Consider the following 22975-nt stretch of genomic DNA (forward strand, 5'->3'; position numbering starts at 1 on the left):
ATTCTCAGAGTTGAAGAAACCATTAGTCTGTAAAGCATTTTAATGCACCATCTCATTTTGATATTTTCAAAATAGAGATTATTATCCCCATCTTATACAGATGAGGAAAACTGAGCTCTGAAAGTTTAAAAGAATTACTTACATCCTGCAAAGTTAATGCTACTATATGGCTTCTATTTATCTTGAAAAAGAGAACAAGTATTTACCTTATATGGTGTTTTGTTGCCTTAAAATCTTTTTATAAAGTTCTTCCATCTGATTCTTACTGGTAGTATGCGAAAGGACAGTGGTTACTGGCAATTACCATTTTTTAATGGTAAAAGACCAAGGGGCAGTGATGTTTCAGGATTATGTTTAAATATTTGTTTCATGTCAGAGAACTGCTACATGGTGAGCCTTCACTTGAAATTGAAGTTTTCTGCCTATACGTCTAGTGTTCCCACCACTACAATAGGTCTGGGAGGTGAGCTTTATTTTTTGTAGCTACAGAAGACTTGCCTAGAGCCATAGGATGGGAGTTCACAGGTGGCAACGTTGATGAAAATGGTGATTTCCTTACTAGATGGCAGTGTCAGGCAGACTCTGAATCTTGGTTGTCTTTGGGATGACCCTTGCATTGTGTGGGATAAATCTCATAAGGTTTAAGAATTTACAGACATGTGGTTCTTGCTTTTGAGGATTCTACCTCCATAAGAAGGGGATGAAGAAATGATTGGCAAAGATACATTTAAGGAGACCTGCCTTTAACTCTTGGATTGTCACTTGACTTTTCATAAGCTTTTTAAGATGTGTGAGTGTTTCTCCTTCTTTGTCTCCTTGGCTCCAAGAGATTCACATAGGTCATATATTAAATGGATGATTTGTTATGAGAGACGGTAAGTCAGAGGGGAAAGAACACAAACTTAGGAGCAAGAGATCGGAGTTGCAATCTTAGTTTTAGTATTCTATAGTTGTGAAACCTTGAGGACTTAATAACCTCTCTATGCCTCATCCTTAAAATTTGAGGAATCATTTCCCTGTAGTAGTTTTCTAAGAGTTATGTAAAAGAATGCAAATAAGTCTTTTTTCGTAACATCTGACAAATAGAGACCTGTCCAGGATCCACTTTTATACATAGAATCTGTTGCCATCAAAACAGTTTTTTGTTTTTTTTTTTAATTTTGAGGGTGCCTGGGTGGCTCAGTCAGTTGGGGATCTGACTGTGCTGACAGCTCAGAGCCTGGAGCCTGCTTTGGATTCTGTGTCTCCCTCTCTGTCTGCCCCTTCCCCGGTCGCGCGCGCGCTCTCTCTCTCTCTCTCTCTCTCTCTCTCTCTCTCTCTCTCTCTCTCAAAAATAAATAACCATTAAAAAAATAAATGTATTTTTTTTAAGTAAGCTCTGTGCCCATCCTGGAGCTTGACCTCACAACCCCCAGATCAAGAGTTGCATGCTCTACTGATTGAACCAGCCAGGCACCCTGCCATCAATTATTTTATCTTAAAAACTCAGAACCAAAAAGAAGTGTATGTGTTTATGTACTCATGCACTTGTATATCTGAACTTTTGATACTCGTCAGGTATGTTACCTGGTTCAGGATTTCTTTATTCCTCTTACCTTTACAGAAACGGTGACTGGTACATTTCCATCTCCCTTCCCATTCCTTCATTGCCTTTTCTATTTTGTAGAGCAAGGCTTAGATCACATAGCAGAAAACATTCTTTCTTACCTGGATGCCAGGTCTCTGTGTGCAGCAGAGCTGGTATGTAAAGAATGGCAGCGAGTGATCTCGGAAGGAATGCTTTGGAAGAAGCTGATTGAAAGGATGGTGCGCACTGACCCTCTGTGGAAGGGACTTTCAGAAAGAAGAGGGTGGTAAGTTGCTGGGTTGCTTGTTCCCCTGAAAAACGTTTCTTGCACGTAGGGTCAGTTTGGTTATTCAAACAAGCAGTTTGACTTGCCAGATGTGTTGGCCTATTTTGAAGTGGGAAGGAGGAGTGGTCACAAGCGGCACGTGGGGGAGGGGGAGTTAAAGCTGTTAGAGTAATTCCTTCTGCAATGCATATTTCCTTTACAAGTATTAACTGTTAGGAAGTATTATATAGTTTGAGTGAGTGATTGGGCTTTTCAAATCTATGAGTTTATGTTTTCGTTTTCCTTTCACATTTTTCTTAGGTGATGATACTATTACCAAAAGATAGATAAGAAAAAAGAAAATATGAGAAAGTCAATAACATTTTGTTTTTGGTCATTGCTCTGACTGAAGATATGGGAGGCGAGGCGGGCAGGAATTTTCGGCCGACCCATTAACTTACGTACAGTTCTTTACCTTTATACGTGTCCATAACCTGGCCCACTTAGCACAGAAAGAGAGTTACACCTTGTACAGGCTATGGTGTGAGTGAGGGATAGGGCTGTTGTTTTCCTTATGGGAGGAAGTTTGATGTGTCCCAAGTAAGGTTTTTCACAAAGCTGCCTTAGCGTTTTTTATTAAATTGTAGAATGAAAGGCTGGATTAATATGCGTTGGGTATTCAGAAAATAAAAGGCCAGGATTGTGCTAGAGAGCTGGAAGTTAAAGTACATTTGTGTCTAATATGGAAATGTAATGGTCAGAAATCCTACTTTTGAACTGTTAAAATCAAAGCACTCGAAGGGTACACTATCTTTGTCAGCACCACGTTTAAATAAAATTCACCTTTTTATGTGCAAGATTATAACATCTGTTTGTTTCCATTTGCCAGGGATCAGTACCTGTTTAAGAACAGACCTACAGATGGCCCTCCCAATTCATTTTATAGGTCATTATACCCAAAGATTATCCAGGACATAGAGGTAACTTTATGATTTATCTGTTTTATGGGCTCTTTGTGTCTTGTTCTCAACTTTTTATGTTGCCTTAGAGCGTTTTGTTGATCTAAAAACATGGAGCTAGTAATTTTTTTTTTTAAGTTGAACTCTTGAAGCAAATATGTCAACAGTCAGTCTAACCTGCAGCCATACTTCAGGGTAGATAATGCCTGTTTGTAAAAACTGACCTTACTTTTCTAAAACCTGAAATGCTTCTGCAAAGTTGCCAGTTAATTAAAACCTGAGTCCAAAGTCAGCTTTTTATTCTAATTTGATAAATTTTCCAAAATCCCAGGCACAGTTTTTCAGGTTAGCAGTTTTACATTTTTGAGCCATCTCTAGAGAATTAGAGAAGGCACAAGGCTCAGTTTCTTCTGTAAATTTCCCATAATTTTTTTCATAAAAATGTCTCAAATATGAATCTAAGCAATAGTTAAGTGGGTTTTATACAGCAAATTATGCTCCTGGACCATTTTGGATTTGAGTGTAACTTCACCAGACCAGTAAAACTCTGTAAACTTGATGAGAAACATTGGAGATGTTTGATATTATTCATGTGTTCTAATTAGTTCAGTTTTATTATTTAGCCCTTTTCCTTGAACCAGGAAAGACAGGCACAGGCATTTCTCATTAACTCTTTCACATGTGTTCTTGGCAGGTCTTGGTTACTTCACTATTTCCTCCTTGGCGAAAAGTTTAGCCTTTGCTAGGCAGTGCTGTATCACCCATAAAGTTATACTCAGTTTCCCAAATGTCAAGTAATCCTCTCTCCCAGGTGATAGACATAAAAGTTATTGTGCCAAAATTCATTAATGGAGAAACATGTGCTTTTTGGGGAGTTCTCCCCCACCCCCTTCCCTTTTAAGGCAGATGTGAACTGATGGAATCATTAGGTTAATGGTAAATTTCAATGTGACTGGAACATCATATTTAAAACACAAACCCTTGTTTTGAGTATCTACTTCCTAAAATGAGCTGTAAAGCAATCTTTTACGGAGGGCTAAATAATTTAAAACTTCTGCCTGACTAATCAAAGGTTAGGAATTACTTGATCCACTGGAAGTTCAAAACTTAGAATAAATTGCTCCTACACTGTTAACTTGAATCTTGAGTCGGTGTGTGTGTGTTTTAGGGGAGAGGAGCTGTCTCTTACCCCAAGATAGTTGTACTAATTATTGCTTTGCATACATATTAGAAACTATATTACTTTTCGCTTCTTTTTTCAACTGTTCTTTCCAAAGCAACTCCAGATTTCCTTGACTAATTTCAGCAAATCCTTTGTTATGAGAAGGATGATGTTTAAAGTCAATATTAATAAATAGGAACTCTGGAAGAACTTTGATCAGGTTGAAGATTTTGGTGACATAGATTATTTAATCCTCATGAGTACTGTTATAATCAGTAGTATGAACTCAGTACTCTGTGGCATGGTAATATGTGACACTACCTACCGTAACCATTTCCTCAGGCTAAAATAATATTTTAAAGTTAGTGGAGGAGGCAGATGTGAGGGAAATAGAGCTATGGGGGAAAACCCTATTTGATGCAAAACCTCTACATCATGGTGGTCTACCCAGTGGTTCTTAAAGTGTGGTTTGGGAAAACCCACTGGTGGCCCACAAGAGTCTCCTCCAGATTTTTGTGGGCTAGATCTCTTAGTGTAAGGGATGATGTTTTATACTTTGGCATATTCACTAATAGTAGTCATAATAAAAAATAATGTATCATGCCTACAAGACCGTTTACTTGTACTAGATACTTTGTTAAGCATCTTATGATACACTTTTCCATTTAGCATTCTGAACAGTACCTGAAAGGTAGGCCATGTCCTTACTCAGAGCTAAGGAAATGGAGACTCAACAACATTAAATAGCTCGCCCCAGATCACACAGTGAGTAATAGAGTCTGTGATCAACCTACAATTCTTCTGCACTTACTACCACTTTTTTATACTCGAGATCACTGGTGCCTCATCAGAATAGAGTTCTTTACCTCTGTTTTGGGAGTGTGTTTTATTCTGACCAGGGTGAACACACATGTAGAGAGTTGTGTCAGTGACCTATGGATCAAACAAATAGAGACTCAAGGACTTGATTCTTGACCATATGGCTGGCATGAAACTCTCATAGCAGAAGAGAATAATTACAGGTACCCTCTGTTGAGCTCTTGCAGTATACCATGAACTATGTTGTATGACTTACAAAGAGTATTGCGTTTAATTCTTACAACAAGGTACATATTATCCCTATCTGTAACAAGGGAAAACTGAGACTAAGAGATGGGAATTGACCTGAGGTCTGTTTAGCTTTGGGGTTAGTGTGTTGTTTATCATTTTCAAAGTGGAAAAGTCAGGAAGTGGAGAAAGAGGTGTGATGTTACATGCCTATGGACTTTTCAAGGTGATCTCATCTCTCCCCAGTTGTGTGAGTACTCAGCATCCTTGACTGCTAGTTTAAAAAAGGGGCATGAGTTAAGGTAAGATTAATTGGCCTTGTTATAGTCTACTTACGGCAAAGGTAGTATTTTAAAGGGTTTTAATTTTAAGAAGCACATTGCCAAAGATAAATTACACCCCGAGCATCAAGTGGGTGCTTGTGCCCCCTGCCCAGTTGCCCCTCCATGCCTGCAGAGTCTCTGTGTAGTTCCCATATACTTGGCGAAGTTGCCAGTACACAACAGCTTCTTCTTTTCTTGCTCTACTTTGACAGCTGTGTTTCAGGTACTGTCTTGTGTCATCTGTCCATTCCTAGATTTGACTGTGATGAGCAGATGACCTTGCCTTTCTACATTGACCCATCACAAATCGGCTAATTTTTAAGAAAAAAAATAGAAAACCTAGCTTAGTGTGGCCAACTCCCATTATTGAGGAAACGAAGATGTGAGAGATGAAGCCTGGGGAGAATAAATAAGAATTCTTAGCTTTCTGCAAAGCTTCATTTCTCTTGGGTGTTCTTGCCACACGGGGGGGGGGGGGGGGGGACGGGACGTGGTTTAGAGTACCTCTGAGTTGAGAAGGAATTCCTGGAAAACCCGAGGCACATTCCTCAAAGGTGCAGCCATATTTCTCCTGCTATCTAGAGTCTCAGTTGTTCTGCTCACTGCTAATGGTGAGCTTACTATTAGGTGCTTTGCTGCAGTGATTTGATTTAACTCTCAGACGATCAAAACAGTCTTAGTCCAAAGCTCATGCTCTTTTCATGCTCTTTTGGGGGTCTACCATGCCCCCAATCGTCTCTCAGCAGAGGTGGGAATTGTTACAATAGACTTAATCAGAATTCTGTGTCCTGAACTTGGATTTTTCTCTGTTGCCATCTCAGAGTAGTGTAAACTCTTTCATGTAATATGCATTTCCCCTCTTTTTATTCACTGGATTAAAGCCTTTGAAGCACTCTCCTTGGAATAGACCACTGGTAAAATGATGGTGTGTTGTATCGCACCTTTTAATAAACCACATTTTATTCAGGGAAAGTGGGAAGCTTTTTTGTGGTTTGCAAACTTGATATTAATATTGTCCTGACCAGAAAATGCTGAAACTTGCCCACCCACCCAGTTGTGTTTAGGCTTCTAAAAATAATGTTATTCCTCCATACTCAGACATCTGTTTTCACTCTATTGCCAATTTAAATGCCGCTGTATACTCTGTGTATCATGGCTACTTTCCCAGTATTTTTAAAATTTGCACAGGGTAAGGGGATTTTACAAGTTCTCAAAAACACGAAGGACTCCTCTACAGTAGCCACACCACATGATGTCTAAGTGTAATGGCAGGTATCTGCATAATTAAAGAGGTGCACCTGTGTATGCCCTGTATCCCTGCTGCTGGAGTCACAGTTGAAATGCACTGGAAGGCTGAGCCCCTTCCCAGGAATGGTTAGGGAGGGCCCAGGGCTAGCAGCATTAGATACCAGCCCAGACCGAGACAACCGTTCCTGACATCTTGGTGAGAAGATTTTGTTGGTCACAGCCTACTCCTTTGGGTCTGTGTTCTCCGCAGCTGAGGAGGAGCATCGCTGCTGTCGTTTGTAGGCACTGTGATGAGCACTTTATATGTGTAATTTCATTTGCTCCTTACAAGAGTTTTAAGGAAGTAGATCTTATTTTTCCCATTTTTACAGAGGAGGAAACTGCAGCGCAAACAGTCCCACCTCATTTGCCAAAGCTGCTAACTGACCTAGGTATTTTCTGTACCACACTGGGCTGCCTTCCATTTTTAAGGGTCTAGTATTTTATTTTTTATTTATTTATTTTTTTAAAGACCTGGCTTATAAGCATTCTAGTAAGAGTTGAGGTCGTCGAATATGGTGGTAGGTAGTATTTTGGGCAGTCATAGTCAGCAGGACGTGCTGCTTTCTTTTGTGGGTGGCCCAGGGAATTGAGAAGAGTAGAGTCTCAGGAGTTACACGAGATTGGTGTGCAGCAAAACCATCTGTTCCCTGCTCTGGGTTAGTGTCCCTTTCCTGGCATTTTGAAACAAACCACTTCTGTGGTGATTCAGGAGCTTAAAAATTTTTTTTTAACACAGCCTTAAGCGGGAGCTCCCTCAAACGACCCATCAAGAATGACCTGGCAGACCTTTTATTTAAAATTCAGAAATGTATTTTAGAAAAACTAGGCTCTTTTCTGAATATTGAAAAGCTAAGCCATTTCCTAGTTCTTAACTTCCATTCAGCTTAGAACAAGAGCCTGTTATCTGACAGCTTTGGAGAGGGCCTGGCCTCCATTTCTCATGTGAGGGCCAGAGGCAGAGGGTATGGCCCAGGCTGTCACGTCAGGCGGTGTTCTCTGACCAGGCGTTGCAGGGGATGGGTGTACCCCAGGATGACTGCTGCCTCACCCCAACTCCTCGTTGGTCCTCTCTGCTGTATCTTTAGGTTTTTAGGTATAGTAAAAGATTGTAATCAAGTCGCCCAGTTCTAGAAAACATTTTCCACTCGAGGGAGCATATAGGCAGTTCTTTTTGGTATGAGGCTTCTTCTGCTTTCTCTTTTTACATTATTTTTTTTTCAGTCTCCCATGTGATAGTAAATACTTTTCCTTTGCATTGAAATATATAGAGTAACAAAGCTGCTTTACTGATTTGATGATATTTTAAAGCAAATGTTTATGTTTTATAACTGAAAGCAGTTGTATGAATTTTTAAAATAACACCCGAGATGCACACACATATATATATACACACACACACATATGCATATATATGTATATATGTAAGTTATGTTACGTATTCAACTTTGTAATACTTCGGGCTTATATGGAGTCATGCCTTCTGCAGCAACTCTCTGGGCCCCTGTAGGGTGTAGCCTGAATATCGGTAACCACTGCCAAGAGTCACTGGCCATGAATGAGACTTGTTACCAGTGCATCTGTCTCCTAAGTCAGCGTTTTCCTGGTATACTTAGCATGCTGAGGTGGCTCAGTCACTATCTAAAAATATATTAGCTCTCTAAATGATTCTAAGCATTGAGTTCAGTTTAAGTCTTTTTTTCTGGACCCCTTTTCTAAAAGTCGCTTATATGCTCAGATCTGTTATCTACGTTGGTAGCGGTAACAGAGGTGGGGTGAATTATTAATATTCTTATTATTAATTTTGGTTTTGGAATATTGTTTATTTCTGACATTTCACAAACTTACTGGAGATGATGATGCTGGCTCAGAAGCTCTGACTTGGTAGCAGATGGGCAGATGAGCGTTTCCTCACTCCTGGCATCTCCATGACACCTCCTTGCATCCCTCGGGTGTTAGAAATATGCAATCCTGCCCTCTCTCAAGGCTGTACATAGGAGCTCTTTGAGGGCAGGGATTATATTTCCAGGCTCCTGTGCTAAGTGTGGAGGCCACAAATGATGAAACATTTTCCTTTTTAGGTATACGTGTATCACTATCTCCAACCTTCCATTTCTTTTTCTATAAAAGGAGGACAGTAATTTCGGCTTCAGAGTTGTGACGATTAAATTAGCTATAAAATATTTAAATCACATACCATAGTGTTATGAAAGCATAGCACCTGGCACATAACATTCAGTAAATTTGAACAGTTTAGAGCATACAGAAGCATACTGCCTTCAACATAAGAGGAGATACAGTTTGTCAGATGTCAGCAGAGCTAGTAATTAAGTGCATATTGTGAATGAAGATGAGATTTATCACCTTCCTTTAGCAGAGCAACTAATTAAACTTTCAGCTACTCATATAATTAACTACTCAGAGATAATCTTTCAGGCTATATCCTGAACTCAGGTGTAACCAATTATTTTAGTCCCCATCGTCCCCTAATTTCAAGGATTTGGAGTTGACGCTCGGGTTGTTCTTAGAAACATTGTGCCCTTTGATCCTAAAAATGCCTCGTATCTACTACCAAAGCTTAGGTCTTCTAGTGCCCTGGGCATGATCCACTTTCTCATTAAACTTTGCCCACTGGTCTGAGGCCTTGGTTCTGTTTTTCTCCTGTAAGTGTCCTACAGAACTTATAGTTTTAATCACTCATTTGGCACTCATATTTTATCTGAAATTGTTACCGATCTTATGTTCTGTGTTCACTGCCTCAATAGCTAGGACTGTACTTCTTTACAGACACCGCATATTTTAGTGGAAAAGCATGGACTCGTTGTCAGGAAGAACCGGGTATAATTTCCATTTAGTCTAGTTACTTAGTTTTGTGGCCTCAGGAAATTAAACTCTTCCCTTGTTTTTAAAAGGGAAGTAATAAGAACTTCCTTCCAAGGTTAGTGTGTGGATCATTTAACCAGATAAACATCTTTTGAGTATATCTAGTTCCAGGTACTGTGTGCCTAGATACCTGTGTGCCTGTAGTGGTAGCTCCCTTGAACAGTGTGCTTCCTGTTCTTTTAATCCCCAGCACCTAGCACAGTCAGTATATGGAAAAATTAGCATCTCAGTAAATGTTGCATGAATGATGGAAGAATGTTATCCAGGGCCCAGGTGTGCCATTCTTATTCTAAAAGACCTTTCAGTCTAGTAGATGATTAAAAATGGATAACAAATAAAATTCTTTCTGTAGTAGTTGACAGGTAGTAATCGTTCGATGTCTTTTCTCAGTGATTAAGACAATGCCTTGGATGGATACATAGATTGTCAGTATATGCTTAATGTTGGTGGTGGTCTTCTGCCAAATATTTTAATTGGCATTAGAGAGTGACCCAGTGAGTTACTACGTATTTGTATATTTTGGGTGCAAATGGCATTCTTTAAGCATATTGAGTTCTGTCTAGGCTAGTTTTTTTCAAACCCAACTCAAACTCATTGGAAATCCTATGGTGGTTGCCAGATAGGGAGCGTTTGACAAAAAACACTGTTGGGCTAATGTCTTACTTGGAAAGAGCATGATTCCTATCCACAGACAGTTATGCAAACCAAGATGGGGTATCTGGTATGCTGTTCCTGGAAGCAACACTAGAGTCTGAAGCCTAATAGAATGGTTGATTCACAAAAACTCATCTGTTGCCTCCTTTTCCCCCCAGACTATAGAATCTAACTGGCGGTGTGGACGACACAACTTGCAGAGGATTCAGTGCCGCTCTGAAAATAGTAAAGGTGTCTACTGTTTACAGTATGATGATGAAAAAATTATCAGTGGCCTACGAGATAATTCTATTAAGGTGAATGACTGTATTTTGTATGTGTTCTTCTTAGAATTGTGGTTGTGTTAGATACTAGATCACTGAATCTCTCCATTTATTCCAGACTGTTTTCATCAGTGCCCTTCCATCTTGGCAGCTCTCAGTGTGGTTCTCAGGAACCGCAGAGTGTTTCCCTAGACTAACACAAGAGCCCTGGATTGTCTCATTTCTTATCCTTCTCTAAGCACATGTGCATTCTGTGTTCTGTGTTTAGGTGCGCATGGAAAATATCTCAGTATCACAGGACTCTTGCTGACTTTGCTAGCTGGTGGAGGCATTGCTGCCTTGCCTGTAAATCAAAGTCATTGCCTTTTATGGGTGCTGACGAAGGCTCAAGTGATAACACAAAAGAATGATAGAGCAATTTATATTTATATGTTTTAATTCACTCTTCAAAAGTAGATAAGCTGGATCATTTCTGTGTTTTTAATGTTCAGCAGCTGATCTGACAGATTTTGTTTTACATTGTTTATAGCTTATTTTCTCGTATTTAAGAAAACATAGCAGGATTTTTTTTTTTTTTGCCATTTTTTTTAAAGTTACAAGTTACATACAGGAAAATTCACTCTTTTTGTTGTAAAGTTTTATGAGTTTTGACAAGCACAAAGAATTGTGTAACCGTAACAAAAATCAAGATATAGAACAGTTCCATCATCCCCAGAAGTTCCCTTATTCAGCCCCTTTGTGTTCAGTTATTCCCCTTAGGCACTGGGCTTTTTAAATTTATTTATTTACTTTTTAATTTTTTTTTAAAGTTTATTTTTGAGAGAGCACGCGCGAGTGCAAGTGAGCACGTGTGCTCATGTGGAGGGGGGGGAGGGGCAGAGAGAGTGGGAGACTGAGAATCCCAGGCAGGCTCCAGACTCTGTGCTGTCAGTGCAGAACCCTACTTGGGGCTTGAACTCAACGAACCTGTGAGATCATGACCTGAGCTGAAACCGGGAGTTGGATGCTTGACCAGCCGAGCCACCCAGGTGCCCCAACCTTTTTTTTTCTCAGTCTTTTTTTCCCTATCCTTATAATTTTGCTTTTTAGAGAACAGTCTGTAAATGGACTCACACAGTATGTAGCTTTTTGAGTTTGGCTTCTTATACTTAGCATCTTAGATGAGATTATCTCCTTTGTTACATTTAGCAGTAGTTGATTCCCTTTTCTTGCTGAGTAGCAGTCTACTTTCTGGTGCACCCCAGTGTGTTTATCCGTCTACCTGTTGAAGGACATTTGTGTTTCCAGTTTTCACAATTATGAATAAAGCCACGATAAACATGTATGCAAGTTTTTATGAGAACATACATTTTCAGTTCGCTTGCGTAAAAACATAGGAGTGGGATTGTTGACCCATATGGTAAGTATCTGTATTTCTTGCTAAGAAATGGCCAAGCTGGTTTTCAAAGTGGCTGTACTATTTTATGTTCCTATCAATAAGGTATGAGAGTTCCCTTTGTTATGCAGCCTTGTCAGCCCTTGGTATTCTCAGGTTGATATTTGCCATTCTAATAAGTATGTAGACATATGTCATTTTGAGTTAATTTACATTTCCCCAATGACTGATGATCACATGATCTTTTCATGTGCTTATTTGCCATCTGTATATTTGGTGGTGAAGTATCCAAATCTTTTTTTTTTTTTTTTTTTTTTTTTTTAATGTTTGTTTATTTTGAGAGAGAGAGAGCGAGCGAGCAGGGGAGGGGCAGAGAGAAAGAGGGAGACACAGAATCCAAAGCAGGCTTCAGGCCCTGAGCTGTCAGCACAGAGCCCGACACGGGGCTCAAACCCACGAACTGTGAGATCATGACCTGAGCCACCCAGGCGCCCCGTGAAGTATCCAAATCTTTTGTCCATTTTTAAAATGGGTTGTTTTCATATTATTGAACTTTGAGAGTTCTTTACATATTCTGAATACAAATCCTTTTTTTTAAAAATATTTTTATTTATTTTTGAGAGAGTGCAAGTAGGGGAAGGGCAGAGAGGGGGACAGAGGATCTGAAGTGGGCTCTGTGCTGACAGCAGCTAGCCCGATGTTGGACTTGACCTCACAAATTGAGAGATCCTGACCTGAGCTGAAGTTCTATGCTCAACTGACTGAGCCACCCAGGTTCCCTTGGATACAAATCCTTTTTTGAGATATGTTTTGCAGATATTTTCTTCCAGTCTTGTCTTCTCATTTCCTCAATGATATCTTTCATAGACCAGGAGATTTTGATTTTGATTTTGATGAAGAATAGTGTACCATTTTTTTCTTTTATGGATCATGCTTTTTTATTTTAAAGTTCATTTGTTTTGAGAGAGAGAGTGTATGAGAGTGGGGGAGGGGCAGAGAGAGAAGGAGAGAGAATCCCAAGCAGGCTCTGTACTGTCAGTGCAGGGCTGATGCAGGGCTCAATCCCATGAACTGAGAGATCAATACCTGAGCAGAAATCAAGAGTCAGATGCTCAACCAACTGAGCCATCTAGGTGCCTGTCTTATGGATCATGCTTTTGATGTCATACCTAGCAAGTTTTTCACTGAGCTTTTGGATCTGTAAATTTATGTCTTTCATTCACCAAATTTCAAAAGTCTTTGGCCATTATTTTTTCAAATATTTTTTCTGCCCCCTTTTCTTTTTTTCTCCTTCTGAGACTCTAGTTACATAAATAGTAGATCTTTTGTTATTGTCTTACATTTTCTCCAGGCTTCCCCCCCCGCCCCCCACTCTTTTCTGAATAATTTCTTTTAGTCTGTCCTCAAGCTGATGGCATGCTGTATCTCCTTAGAAATTCACAGGATAGAGTAGCACATAAAGACTCTGAGGTCTGCAGGAGAGAGACACCCAGTGTTTCCCCACTTCCAAAATATATTTGACCTCAGAATCCTATTTTTATGTGATACTTATCAATCAATAGCCGTGATAACCTGCAGCCATAAATATACTCTGGCAAGAGTGACGTATGTTACTATTTAATTTGGGCAGTTATCCTTTAAGGAATAGTGAGAATGTTTTATAAGGGAGGTGCCTGGGTGGCTCAGTTGGTTAAGCATCCAGCTCATGATCACATGGTTCGTGGGTTCAAGCCCTGCATCAGGCTCCAACCCAACAATGTGGAGCCTGCGTGGGACTCACTCTCTCTCTCTCTCTCTCTCTCTCTCTCTCTCTCTCTCTCTCTCTCTCTCTCCCCTTCTCTGTCTGCCCTTCCCCCACATGGGTGCACACTCTCTCTCTCTCTCAAAATAAATAAATACACCTTAAAAAGAAAAAAAAAAAAGAATGGTTTATAAGGACCTTGTCAGAGCATAGGCTGACCACAGGCTTGTGTTCCATTTACACTGGATGTGTTTCTAAAAGAGTGCCGTTAATAGAGGCACACCATGTTTAAAATAGGCATGCATTTTATTTACGAGACATAAACAGTAGAGCAGAGATGCACTTTAGAGAGATCATCTAGGACAGTGGTTGGAAACCTTTTGTCCTTCATTCTGTACCAGTCCTGGATCACCAATCGCTCTTTCAAAATAACCGTGGTTCTAATAGGTCAGAAATTAGAAGCAGGTCTTGCTGTTGTAGAAAGACAGTTAAATGTCTTGTTTTGGCTATTTGTAGTAAACTTGAGGGATGCTGCAAATTATGACAGTATGATTTTACAAAGGAAGAAACAGGTTCACATGATCTATTTTTAACAATCCAATCTTTAAAATAAATGATTTCCTATCCCCTGTTATATGTGGGGAGTATTGAAAACTTGAAAAACATTGGAAAGATCAAAAGAAGGGAGAAAAAGAACACTCAGAGAGCAAAGCCGACTATTATTAACGTTATCTTTCCTTTTCATCTTTTTTTTGTTTTAAATATATTGATTATATCACCATATAGATGGCTTTTATTCTATTTTTTAAAAAACATAACTGTAATGAAGCATTATATTCTCTCATTAAAAGCTTTGCAGTTTACTTTGAAATTTTTCTGAAATGTCGAACATTTTTCATTTAAAAATTTTTGTAAGTAATCATAATGGGTTAGAGATAATGCATTTTTAAAGGCTCTTAATAGATGTCACACTGTTTTTCAGAGTTTAATTAAAAATTCCCTTTATAAGGCTGTTAAATATAGTAAGTATAATAGAGGGACAAAGTAAACAAAATAGCACATCTGTTTTTGGAAGTTATTCGATATTGCCTCTTCCCTTTTTTTGTCATTTTCCACCTGTTTGAAGTTTAACTGTTCTTATTTACTGTAATGCAGGTTTGTTCTATTTTGTGATTCAGAAAGTAAGGTGAGACAAAAACATTTATCAGAAGGTGATAGACTAAATCACTGTTTGTGGTTTTCTTGTCTCCATAGATTTGGGATAAAACCAGCTTGGAATGTTTGAAAGTGTTAACGGGACACACTGGCTCTGTCCTTTGTCTCCAGTATGATGAACGTGTCATTGTGACTGGTTCTTCAGACTCTACAGTGAGGTGAGTGATTTGGCTTCGCTGGTCTGACTTCCATATCTTCCGTGAGAAGACTGAGACTGCACCCTTTTCGGGGATAAGGACACACATTCTTTGTATATGTTTTATGTGCTGTATTTCAAAACCACTTTAGGTGTGGGTTTATTTGAACAAAGCAGGCTAGAAAGCCACCTTTTGTTAAGTAGGTCCTATGCTCATTGTTGTATGTTATAGAGATGGAAATGTACTAGGAAATATTACCTAGTGTTAGACTAGCTTTCTCCTGGGAGACCATGCTCCAGACATTTGGAAAAGTCACCAGCATGCTAGTGTCCTTTCTCTGACTCAGTGCTTTTGAGGCACTGCTTCTGCCACAGAAGCCTGTGACTTTCCTCCTTTGGTCTGTGTGAATTTGTCCTCTTAGGAGATTGGGTTTACAGAAAAGCTGTGACGTGAAAGGGCTGCCCCTGAGAACCTTATATGTCATGGATGGAGCAGCTGCCATATTGCCTTTGTCCATAAAGCAGTTGGGTAAATAGATGCATGTGGGAATTGATGAGTTGTCATGACTTACAGTCTCTAGTGTGCAATGGATAAGTAATGGACTCTGAGACCTATGAGAGGCCAAAAAGAGCCTTAAGCTTGGAAACTGCCCTCAGTTCCCCAGCTATGAAGCCTCCTTCCCCTGTCATCTCAGACTCCCTGCGAGCCCACTTACTTGAAGAATCATTTTGTTGTCCTCACTGTCCCTGATTACCTGATGTTAAATAAACCTAAACCTGGACAGAGCCAGAGTTGGCCTTCTTTCTTCCTTTTTTTTTTTTAAGTTTATTTATTTATTTTGAGAGATCAAGAGAGCATGAATGGGGGAGGGGCAGAAAGAGAAGGGGAGAGAGAGAATCCCAAGCAGGCTTCGCACTGTCAGTGCAGAGCCCGATGTGGGGCTCAAACACATGAACTGTGAGATCATGACCTGAGCTGAAATTAACAGTCAGACACTTAACTGACTGAGCAGCTACCCAGGCCCCTCCATAATTGGCCGCCTTTTTTTGAAACCCTCTCAGTACTTCTCAGCAAATACAATAATTGCTTCTGGGGGCTCCTTTTAAACATGGTCTGGTCTTGGGTGTGAGGTCCCAGTCACAAGTGAAGCTTACATCTCCCTAGCCTACTACTAAGAATGGGCCCAGGGCACAGACACTGACTCTTCCTGGTTGTCTCAGTAATCACGCATTGTGCTTTTCTGTTCTTTAGAGTCTGGGATGTGAACACGGGTGAAGTTCTGAACACATTGATCCACCACAATGAGGCTGTACTGCACTTACGCTTCAGCAATGGACTTATGGTGACCTGTTCCAAGGATCGCTCCATCGCTGTGTGGGACATGGCTTCTGCTACCGATATCACTCTACGCCGTGTCCTGGTTGGCCACCGTGCTGCTGTCAATGTGGTAGACTTTGATGATAAATACATCGTGTCTGCCTCTGGTGACAGAACCATCAAAGTAAGTGTATCTACTAGTCATAACTCTGCTTCCGCCTGTGCCTTTTCAAGCACAGAGGAAGCAGAGGTGGGCTTTACCAACCTGGTACTGGGCAAGATCTGTAATCTCCTTCATCTGTGCTTGAGCCCTTGAGGCAATCCCATTCTTCATGCTTCTGGAATCACAGGCAAGGTAGGAGGAAAGGGTCATGGGTCCATGATGGAGAGCAGCCTTCTATTTCATGAAATGACACCATCGATCGCGTGTTCAAGGGGAAGAGAACTAACCTGTGGAACATGTACTGTGTGCAAGGAGCTTCACCTTACCCTGTCGCTGATCTCTTCCAGCACTCTGTTGAGGAAGGTATTGCCTCCATTTTACAAATGGGGCTCAGGGAGTGAAGAACTGGGCTGGAGACCACACAGCTAGTTAGTGGCGGAGCTGAGATTTGATTTATTCACTTAATTCACTTCATTTGAATTAATCCACTTAATGGTCTATGCCGTGCCATAGACCCTAGGCTGGATGCTGGAGATACAATAATGAATAAGACCCATCCCTGCCCTCAAGAAGCTCGGCATACGGTGGGTGGCAGGCATGAGACAAATGGTTGCAGTCTACGGTGAGTCATAGGATGTAGTAAATGCAGGTCTGATCCCAGTATCCATTTTAACTTTTTAAAATGTTAGCTTTTGAGATATAGTTCACATACCGTGAGTTTCACTACTTAAAGCATGCAGCATGCAGTCCAGTGCCCCTTAATGTAGTTACAGTGTTAGCCATTTAATATAGTTTAGTTTCAGAACATTTTCATTGCCCCCTGAAAAACCTCCTACCCACTGACAGTCAACCCCTGTTCTCTTCTTCTGGTCCTTAGCAATCACTAATCTATTTTCTGTGCATGGATTTGCCTCTTCTAGACATTTCATATAAATGTAATCCTATAATATGTGGCATTTTCTGTCTGGCTTCTTGCACTTAGTGTGGTGTTTTCATGGTTCATCCATGAATATTGTAGCACGTGTCAGGACTTCATTCATTCTAACGACTGAAGAAAATTCCATTGTGTGGATGTACTACGCTCTGTTTATCTGTTCATCAGTTGATGGACGTTTTGGTTGTTTGCACCTTTCATTTGTTAAACATAGTGCTGCCATGAACATTTGTGTATAACTTTTTGCACAGACATACATTTTCAGTTCTCTTGGAATTGTAACTCTGGGTTTGATATTTTGAAGAGCTGCCAAACGTTTTCCAAAGTGGCTGCACTGTGTTAAAATCCCACCAGCATTGTGTGAGCGTTTGAATTTGGATCAAAAAACCTTTTTTTTATGACCAGCACTAGGTGGCATTCTGGTATCTAGTATCTAGCCCCACATATCACAGAGGTAGCATCATCCTTTAGATAAAGTGGTCTAGCAGTTGAACAAGTAGGGTTTGTGTGCAGTAACTCACTTACCATTCAGTCAGACCAGTTGGAACAAGATCACTGCCTGGAAGTCAGGAGGGTTTGGGCCTTTTTTACAGAGCAGCCGTTGCATAATATCAGCCTGGAGGATTTCTCCGTATCCTTGCCAGCACTTGTTATTGTCCGTCTTTTTTATTACAGCCATCCTTGTAGTTGTGTAGTGGTTATCTCTGGTTTTGGTTTCCATTTCCCTTGTGACCACTGATATTGAGCATCTTTTCAGTGCTTATTGGCCTTTTTTGTATCTTCTTTGGAGAAACTTTCATGTACTTAAAAAATGGGATTATTTGGGTGTTTTTTGTTTGTTTTTGTTTTTTTTTAATGTGTAGTTACAAAAATTCTTTATATATTCTGGTTACAAGTACCTTAAGAGGTGAATGATTTGGAAATATTTTCTACCATCTTGTGGCTTCTCTTTTCACTGTCTTGATGATGTTCTTTGCCACACAGACAACTTTAATTTTGATGAAGTGCAATTGATCAATTTTTGCCTTTTGTTGCCTGTGCATTTATTGTCCTGTCTGAGAAACCATTGCCTAATCCAAGATCACAGAGATTTACTCCTGTGTTTTCTTCTGAGAGTTTCATAGATTCAGCTCTCACATTTAGGCCTTTGGTTTATCCTGAATTGTATTTTTGTATATTGTGTGAGTTGGGGGTCCGACTTCATTCTTTTGCATGTGGAGATCTAGTTACCCCATTCAACTACAAACGCAGCTGGTAAAATAATTCAGGGCACTCTGGTTGCTTTGCGTCTCCTTATTTGGCTTGTAATATATTAAGTGTGTCTGTGAACATCTAAGTCTTGCAGATGGTTTCACAAAAGAGGGATTATTTATTCCACATACATAATATTAGGAGTGATGTGTCAAAACAAATGGAGCTGTTCAAGAAACTATGCTGGAAAAGAGGAGGATGTGAAAGGTGAAACTTTTTCACATCAGTTGCATTGGATATGACATGTCAGCTGGCATGAAAACATAAAATCTGGCCCACACTCTTCCCTCTAGGCAAGTGAATGTCTGAACCATCCAGGAGATGTTCTCTTTGTGAATATCTCAAGGTTGGAGACTTCACAGCTTCCCTCTGTGTTTCATTCCTGTTTTATCACTCTGCAGCTAAGAAAACTGTATGCTGGCCAGTCTGTCCCCCAGCTTCTGAACCAGATTTCATAATCAAGTATTTTGGTCATTCTTAGAAGCGCTGATGTTTTTAAAAAGGTATATTGTGAGGGGACTTTTCGGCGTTTATTCTTAAAGTATTATTAATTGGTTATGCAGGTCTGGAGCACGAGCACCTGTGAGTTTGTTCGTACTCTGAATGGGCACAAGCGAGGCATTGCCTGTCTCCAGTACAGGGATCGGCTGGTTGTTAGTGGATCATCAGATAATACCATAAGGTGAGTAGAAGCTGGTGTGCTGACAGAGTAGGCTGATTTTTGCTGTAGTTTTGACTCCTGCCCCAGTCCTGATGCTCAAAAGACTTGGAGCCTTTGGAGATACTTCAAGTAAGAAAACTATAGGTAACTTTTATTAGTCCATTTGGTCCTGTGAACTGAAGTGGGTAAACTGACTCCTCCAATACACACTTTTTATGACATAAACTCCACCCAAGATCCCTTAATACCAGAACTCCTCAGAAGAGAGGACGCTCCAGCCTGACTCTCTACTTTCCCTTATCTGTGAGCTCCTGTCTCCCTCACTAACAGGTGGGAGGAGTGTACTTGATTTATCTGTGTCTCACCCGAGGCTACACTACAACATCATCCACTCCTGTTTCATCATTTATTTTGTCTCCCTTTTTTCTTCCCAGCACTCAGTGTCCTTGCTTTCTAATAAATCTGACTATCCATAAACACTGTATTTGTTAAGAATTTCCCTTAAATATCTACTCACTGATCCCAAGTCGTTTTTCCATTGTCCCAACATATGCTTTTTTTAACCAAATTGTTTAATGTTTGGGCAAAATAAAGTTTGGTTTCAAGATGATTTTTAAAAGAAAGAAGGAAGGAAGGAGGGAACAAAACAGCAATAAAGCTGAAACTGCTGCAAGTTTTCTTTATCATTTTAAGTTTTAAGATATTATTAAAGTCAGTTGACCCTGAATCTTGGTTCTCTTGTATCCATCATGCTTTATATTACTTAATATTTCATCAGTAAATAGTCCTTACCTTTCTCACCGGAATATCTGAGATTTTACAAAATAATAATGTATATTCCTTTATAGTTTATAGAGGGGAACCACTTTGGAGTCAGTGGCAGTGCTGAATGGCTCTGCTCACAGTAGGTTAGAGAAGCCACCGTCACTGACACTGATGAGAAGATTTGCTGAGGGTGGCTGTGGTAAAATATTCATTGGGTGTATGGTAAGAGCTATTGGGAGAGGGGCGAAGAAAAGGTTGTTACAGAATGAGTTTGCTAACTTTGTTTTGTACACGTTAGTTTGCTGTGATTTATGTTTACAAACAATGTAGAAAAATCAATGATGACAGAAAAATTAAAAAATTTTTATTTTCAGAACTGTTCTGTAAATCATACACCAAGAAGAAGGCTGGGCGTAGTGTGTGGGTTCATGTTCCTGAGACACTTCATATACTTAATGAGAGGCTCCCACTGTGACTGTGTAAACTGGACAACCCTCGTGTCCGGGAGTGTTATCTAGGAGGGGTGTCCCTAAACCTCATCAGGAGAGGAAGACCATTATGCTGGCCCACTGGTTCTAACTTCAGTGGGTCTCATGGGTTCCAGGCTAGAAGTGCCTGGGGTGGAAGCCTACCCTCCTGACTGTATGTTATCCTCCCCCAGCCCACACACATCATGCCTTTTCTTCTCTCCTGCCTACAGTCCCTATCTCCCCCGGAAAAGCCCTTCCTAGACCATTTGGCTACATGGTTTAATCAATTCAGACATCAAAAGAATGCCTAGGAACTAAATATAATTGAAGTTTGTTGTTTGTTGATCTTATTTAAATAGTAATACACGCGTGTGATTAAAAAAGGTTTCCAGTTGAGTAAAAGAAAATACAATGAGAAGTAAGGCTTCTACCCAAATTAGTGCTTTAAAATGTACAAGTGGTATAAATGTACATGTGTATCTCTCTCTGTGTACAGTGTAGACTGGGAACAAGATAGAAACAAAGTTCAGGAGAGAGTGAAAGTCACGTTACGGGGCAGATAGTGTGAATCATGTGTGGGAAGTTGTTTCACAGAGATCTGTTTCATATTCAAGGCTATGGGATATCGAATGTGGTGCCTGTTTAAGAGTCCTAGAGGGACATGAAGAATTGGTCCGATGCATCCGGTTTGATAACAAGAGGATTGTCAGTGGGGCCTATGATGGGTATGTATTTCAGATTTCTAAGTGCACTGCTGCCATGGTATCTAGAGGAAAAGGAGTGTTGAATATTAAGCAGCTACGTGTCTGCCAGTTCTGTGCCCGGTCCTTTCTGTGTAATGGTGGATGGCAGGTGTTGCCGTACCGCTTGATCAAGTGAGGCCACTCTGGCCCAGAAGGATGAGCAGTCTTGTCCCAAGTCTAGCAGAGCCTCTGTAACTCCTGTGCTTACAGCTTTAACCATTATTGTAAAGGTTGTGTGGGAATTCAGTTCTTTGCCTTCGCCCTAAATTAAACTAACTGTGTGTGTGTGTGTGTGTGTGTGTGTGTGTGTGTGTGTGTGTGTGTGTGTGTGTGTGTGTTCGTTCGGCGATACATTTCCTTTTCCCTTTTGGTTAATTGAACAAATACTCTTTAAAAAGCCTTGTGACTTTTTAAATGAGCAAGTGGCAACTGTAAACCTTTCAAGGTGACCTTGTATATACTCACAGATTAGTTGGTCTGTTTATGCTCCTATTATTAACTTTCAGCATTTGCTTAGTTTGAAGAAAGGTATCCTTGGAATTTCCCAGAGAGCCCTAGTTTCTGTCAGCAGCACCTACTCAGCCCTAGAGAGCCCCCTGATTAATGAATTTGGTGACATAGATTATCAAGTCAGGAACTGAATTCAGATAGCATGAAGTTGTTTTCTTATCTCCCTTAAAAATATTTCTTCACAGTTTCAGCAATCCTGAGAATGTGTAGGTCCTTGTTTTTTCCAAAATCAGATGTAATTAGTTTAAGTAATTTGTAAAAACATAAGCATGTTCTCCATTAGCTTATTATTATTTTCTAAAATTTATCTTGAGAGAGAGATTGAGAGTACAAGTGGAGAGAGGCAGAGAGAGAGGGAGAGAGAATCCCGAGCAGGCGCCACACTGTCAGCTTAGAGCCCGATGCCGGGCTTGATCCCACAAACTGCAAGATCACACCCTGAGCCGAGATCAAGGGTCAGATGCTTAACCAGTGGAGCCACCCAGGCACCCCTCCACTAGCTTTTGTACTAGCAGTTCATGTGCACTCCTTTCTATCAAGGAAGTGCTCGACAATATATAAAATGTTAACTTTCCCACTAATCGCAGTCTTCTTTTCTAGGAAAATTAAAGTTTGGGACTTGCAAGCTGCTCTTGACCCTCGAGCCCCAGCAAGCACGTTGTGTTTGCGCACGTTGGTGGTAGGTAATCTGTTGAAGTGGGAGTGGTTCCCGTGCTGGAGGGTGGCCTCCTGTAGATGAACCTGCCCAGCTGTGTCACAGGAAATCTTGTGTATCTCACAGCATGCCTTCAGAGAAATGCACTGTTTTATTCATTTTGGTTAGCCCAAATCAGAGAGTAATTGACATTGACGTTACAGTGAGCTCTTCCCTAAGGAACATTAATACAACTTAAAACATGAAAGCAGACATCCTCATTTGTAGGTGGATTGGTTTCCTCGTAGAGCTCAAAGTATTTCCTTCCTATAGATTTGGAAGAGTTCTTTTATTTATTTATTTATTTATTTATTTATTTATTTATTTATTTATTTATTTATTATTTATTTATTTAGATGTTTATTCATTTTTGAGAGAGGGGGAGAGGCAGAGAGGGAGGGAGACACAGAATTCCAAGCAGGCCTCAGGCTCCGAGCTGTCAGCACAGAGCCCGATGCGGGGCTCAAACCCATGAACTGTGAGATCATGACCTAAGCCGAAGTCGGATGCTTAACCGACTGAGCTACCCAGGTGCCCCTTGGGAGAGTTCTTAATACGGGTATCTGGTTACGTTGAATTTTTATAATAC

At 40.3% G+C, this 22975-nt stretch overlaps 1 protein-coding gene across 9 annotated transcripts in view; it reads left to right on the forward strand.

Moving 5' to 3' along the window:
• FBXW11 (F-box and WD repeat domain containing 11) overlaps nucleotides 1–22975 on the forward strand; it is a 122727-nt gene that overhangs the window by 90058 nt on the left and 9694 nt on the right. For all 9 annotated transcript variants that reach the window (XM_045035547.1, XM_045035557.1, XM_006927921.4 and 6 more), the window contains 8 exons: nucleotides 1667–1853; nucleotides 2722–2812; nucleotides 10306–10443; nucleotides 14781–14899; nucleotides 16130–16379; nucleotides 19107–19225; nucleotides 21054–21164; nucleotides 22293–22371. In XM_045035547.1, coding sequence (XP_044891482.1) covers nucleotides 1667–1853; nucleotides 2722–2812; nucleotides 10306–10443; nucleotides 14781–14899; nucleotides 16130–16379; nucleotides 19107–19225; nucleotides 21054–21164; nucleotides 22293–22371 — 1094 coding nt within the window. The remainder of the gene's footprint in view (nucleotides 1–1666; nucleotides 1854–2721; nucleotides 2813–10305; nucleotides 10444–14780; nucleotides 14900–16129; nucleotides 16380–19106; nucleotides 19226–21053; nucleotides 21165–22292; nucleotides 22372–22975) is intronic.

Source organism: Felis catus, chromosome A1 (assembly GCF_018350175.1).
Source record: "Felis catus isolate Fca126 chromosome A1, F.catus_Fca126_mat1.0, whole genome shotgun sequence".
In the NCBI taxonomy this organism is placed as follows: Eukaryota; Metazoa; Chordata; class Mammalia; order Carnivora; family Felidae; genus Felis; species Felis catus.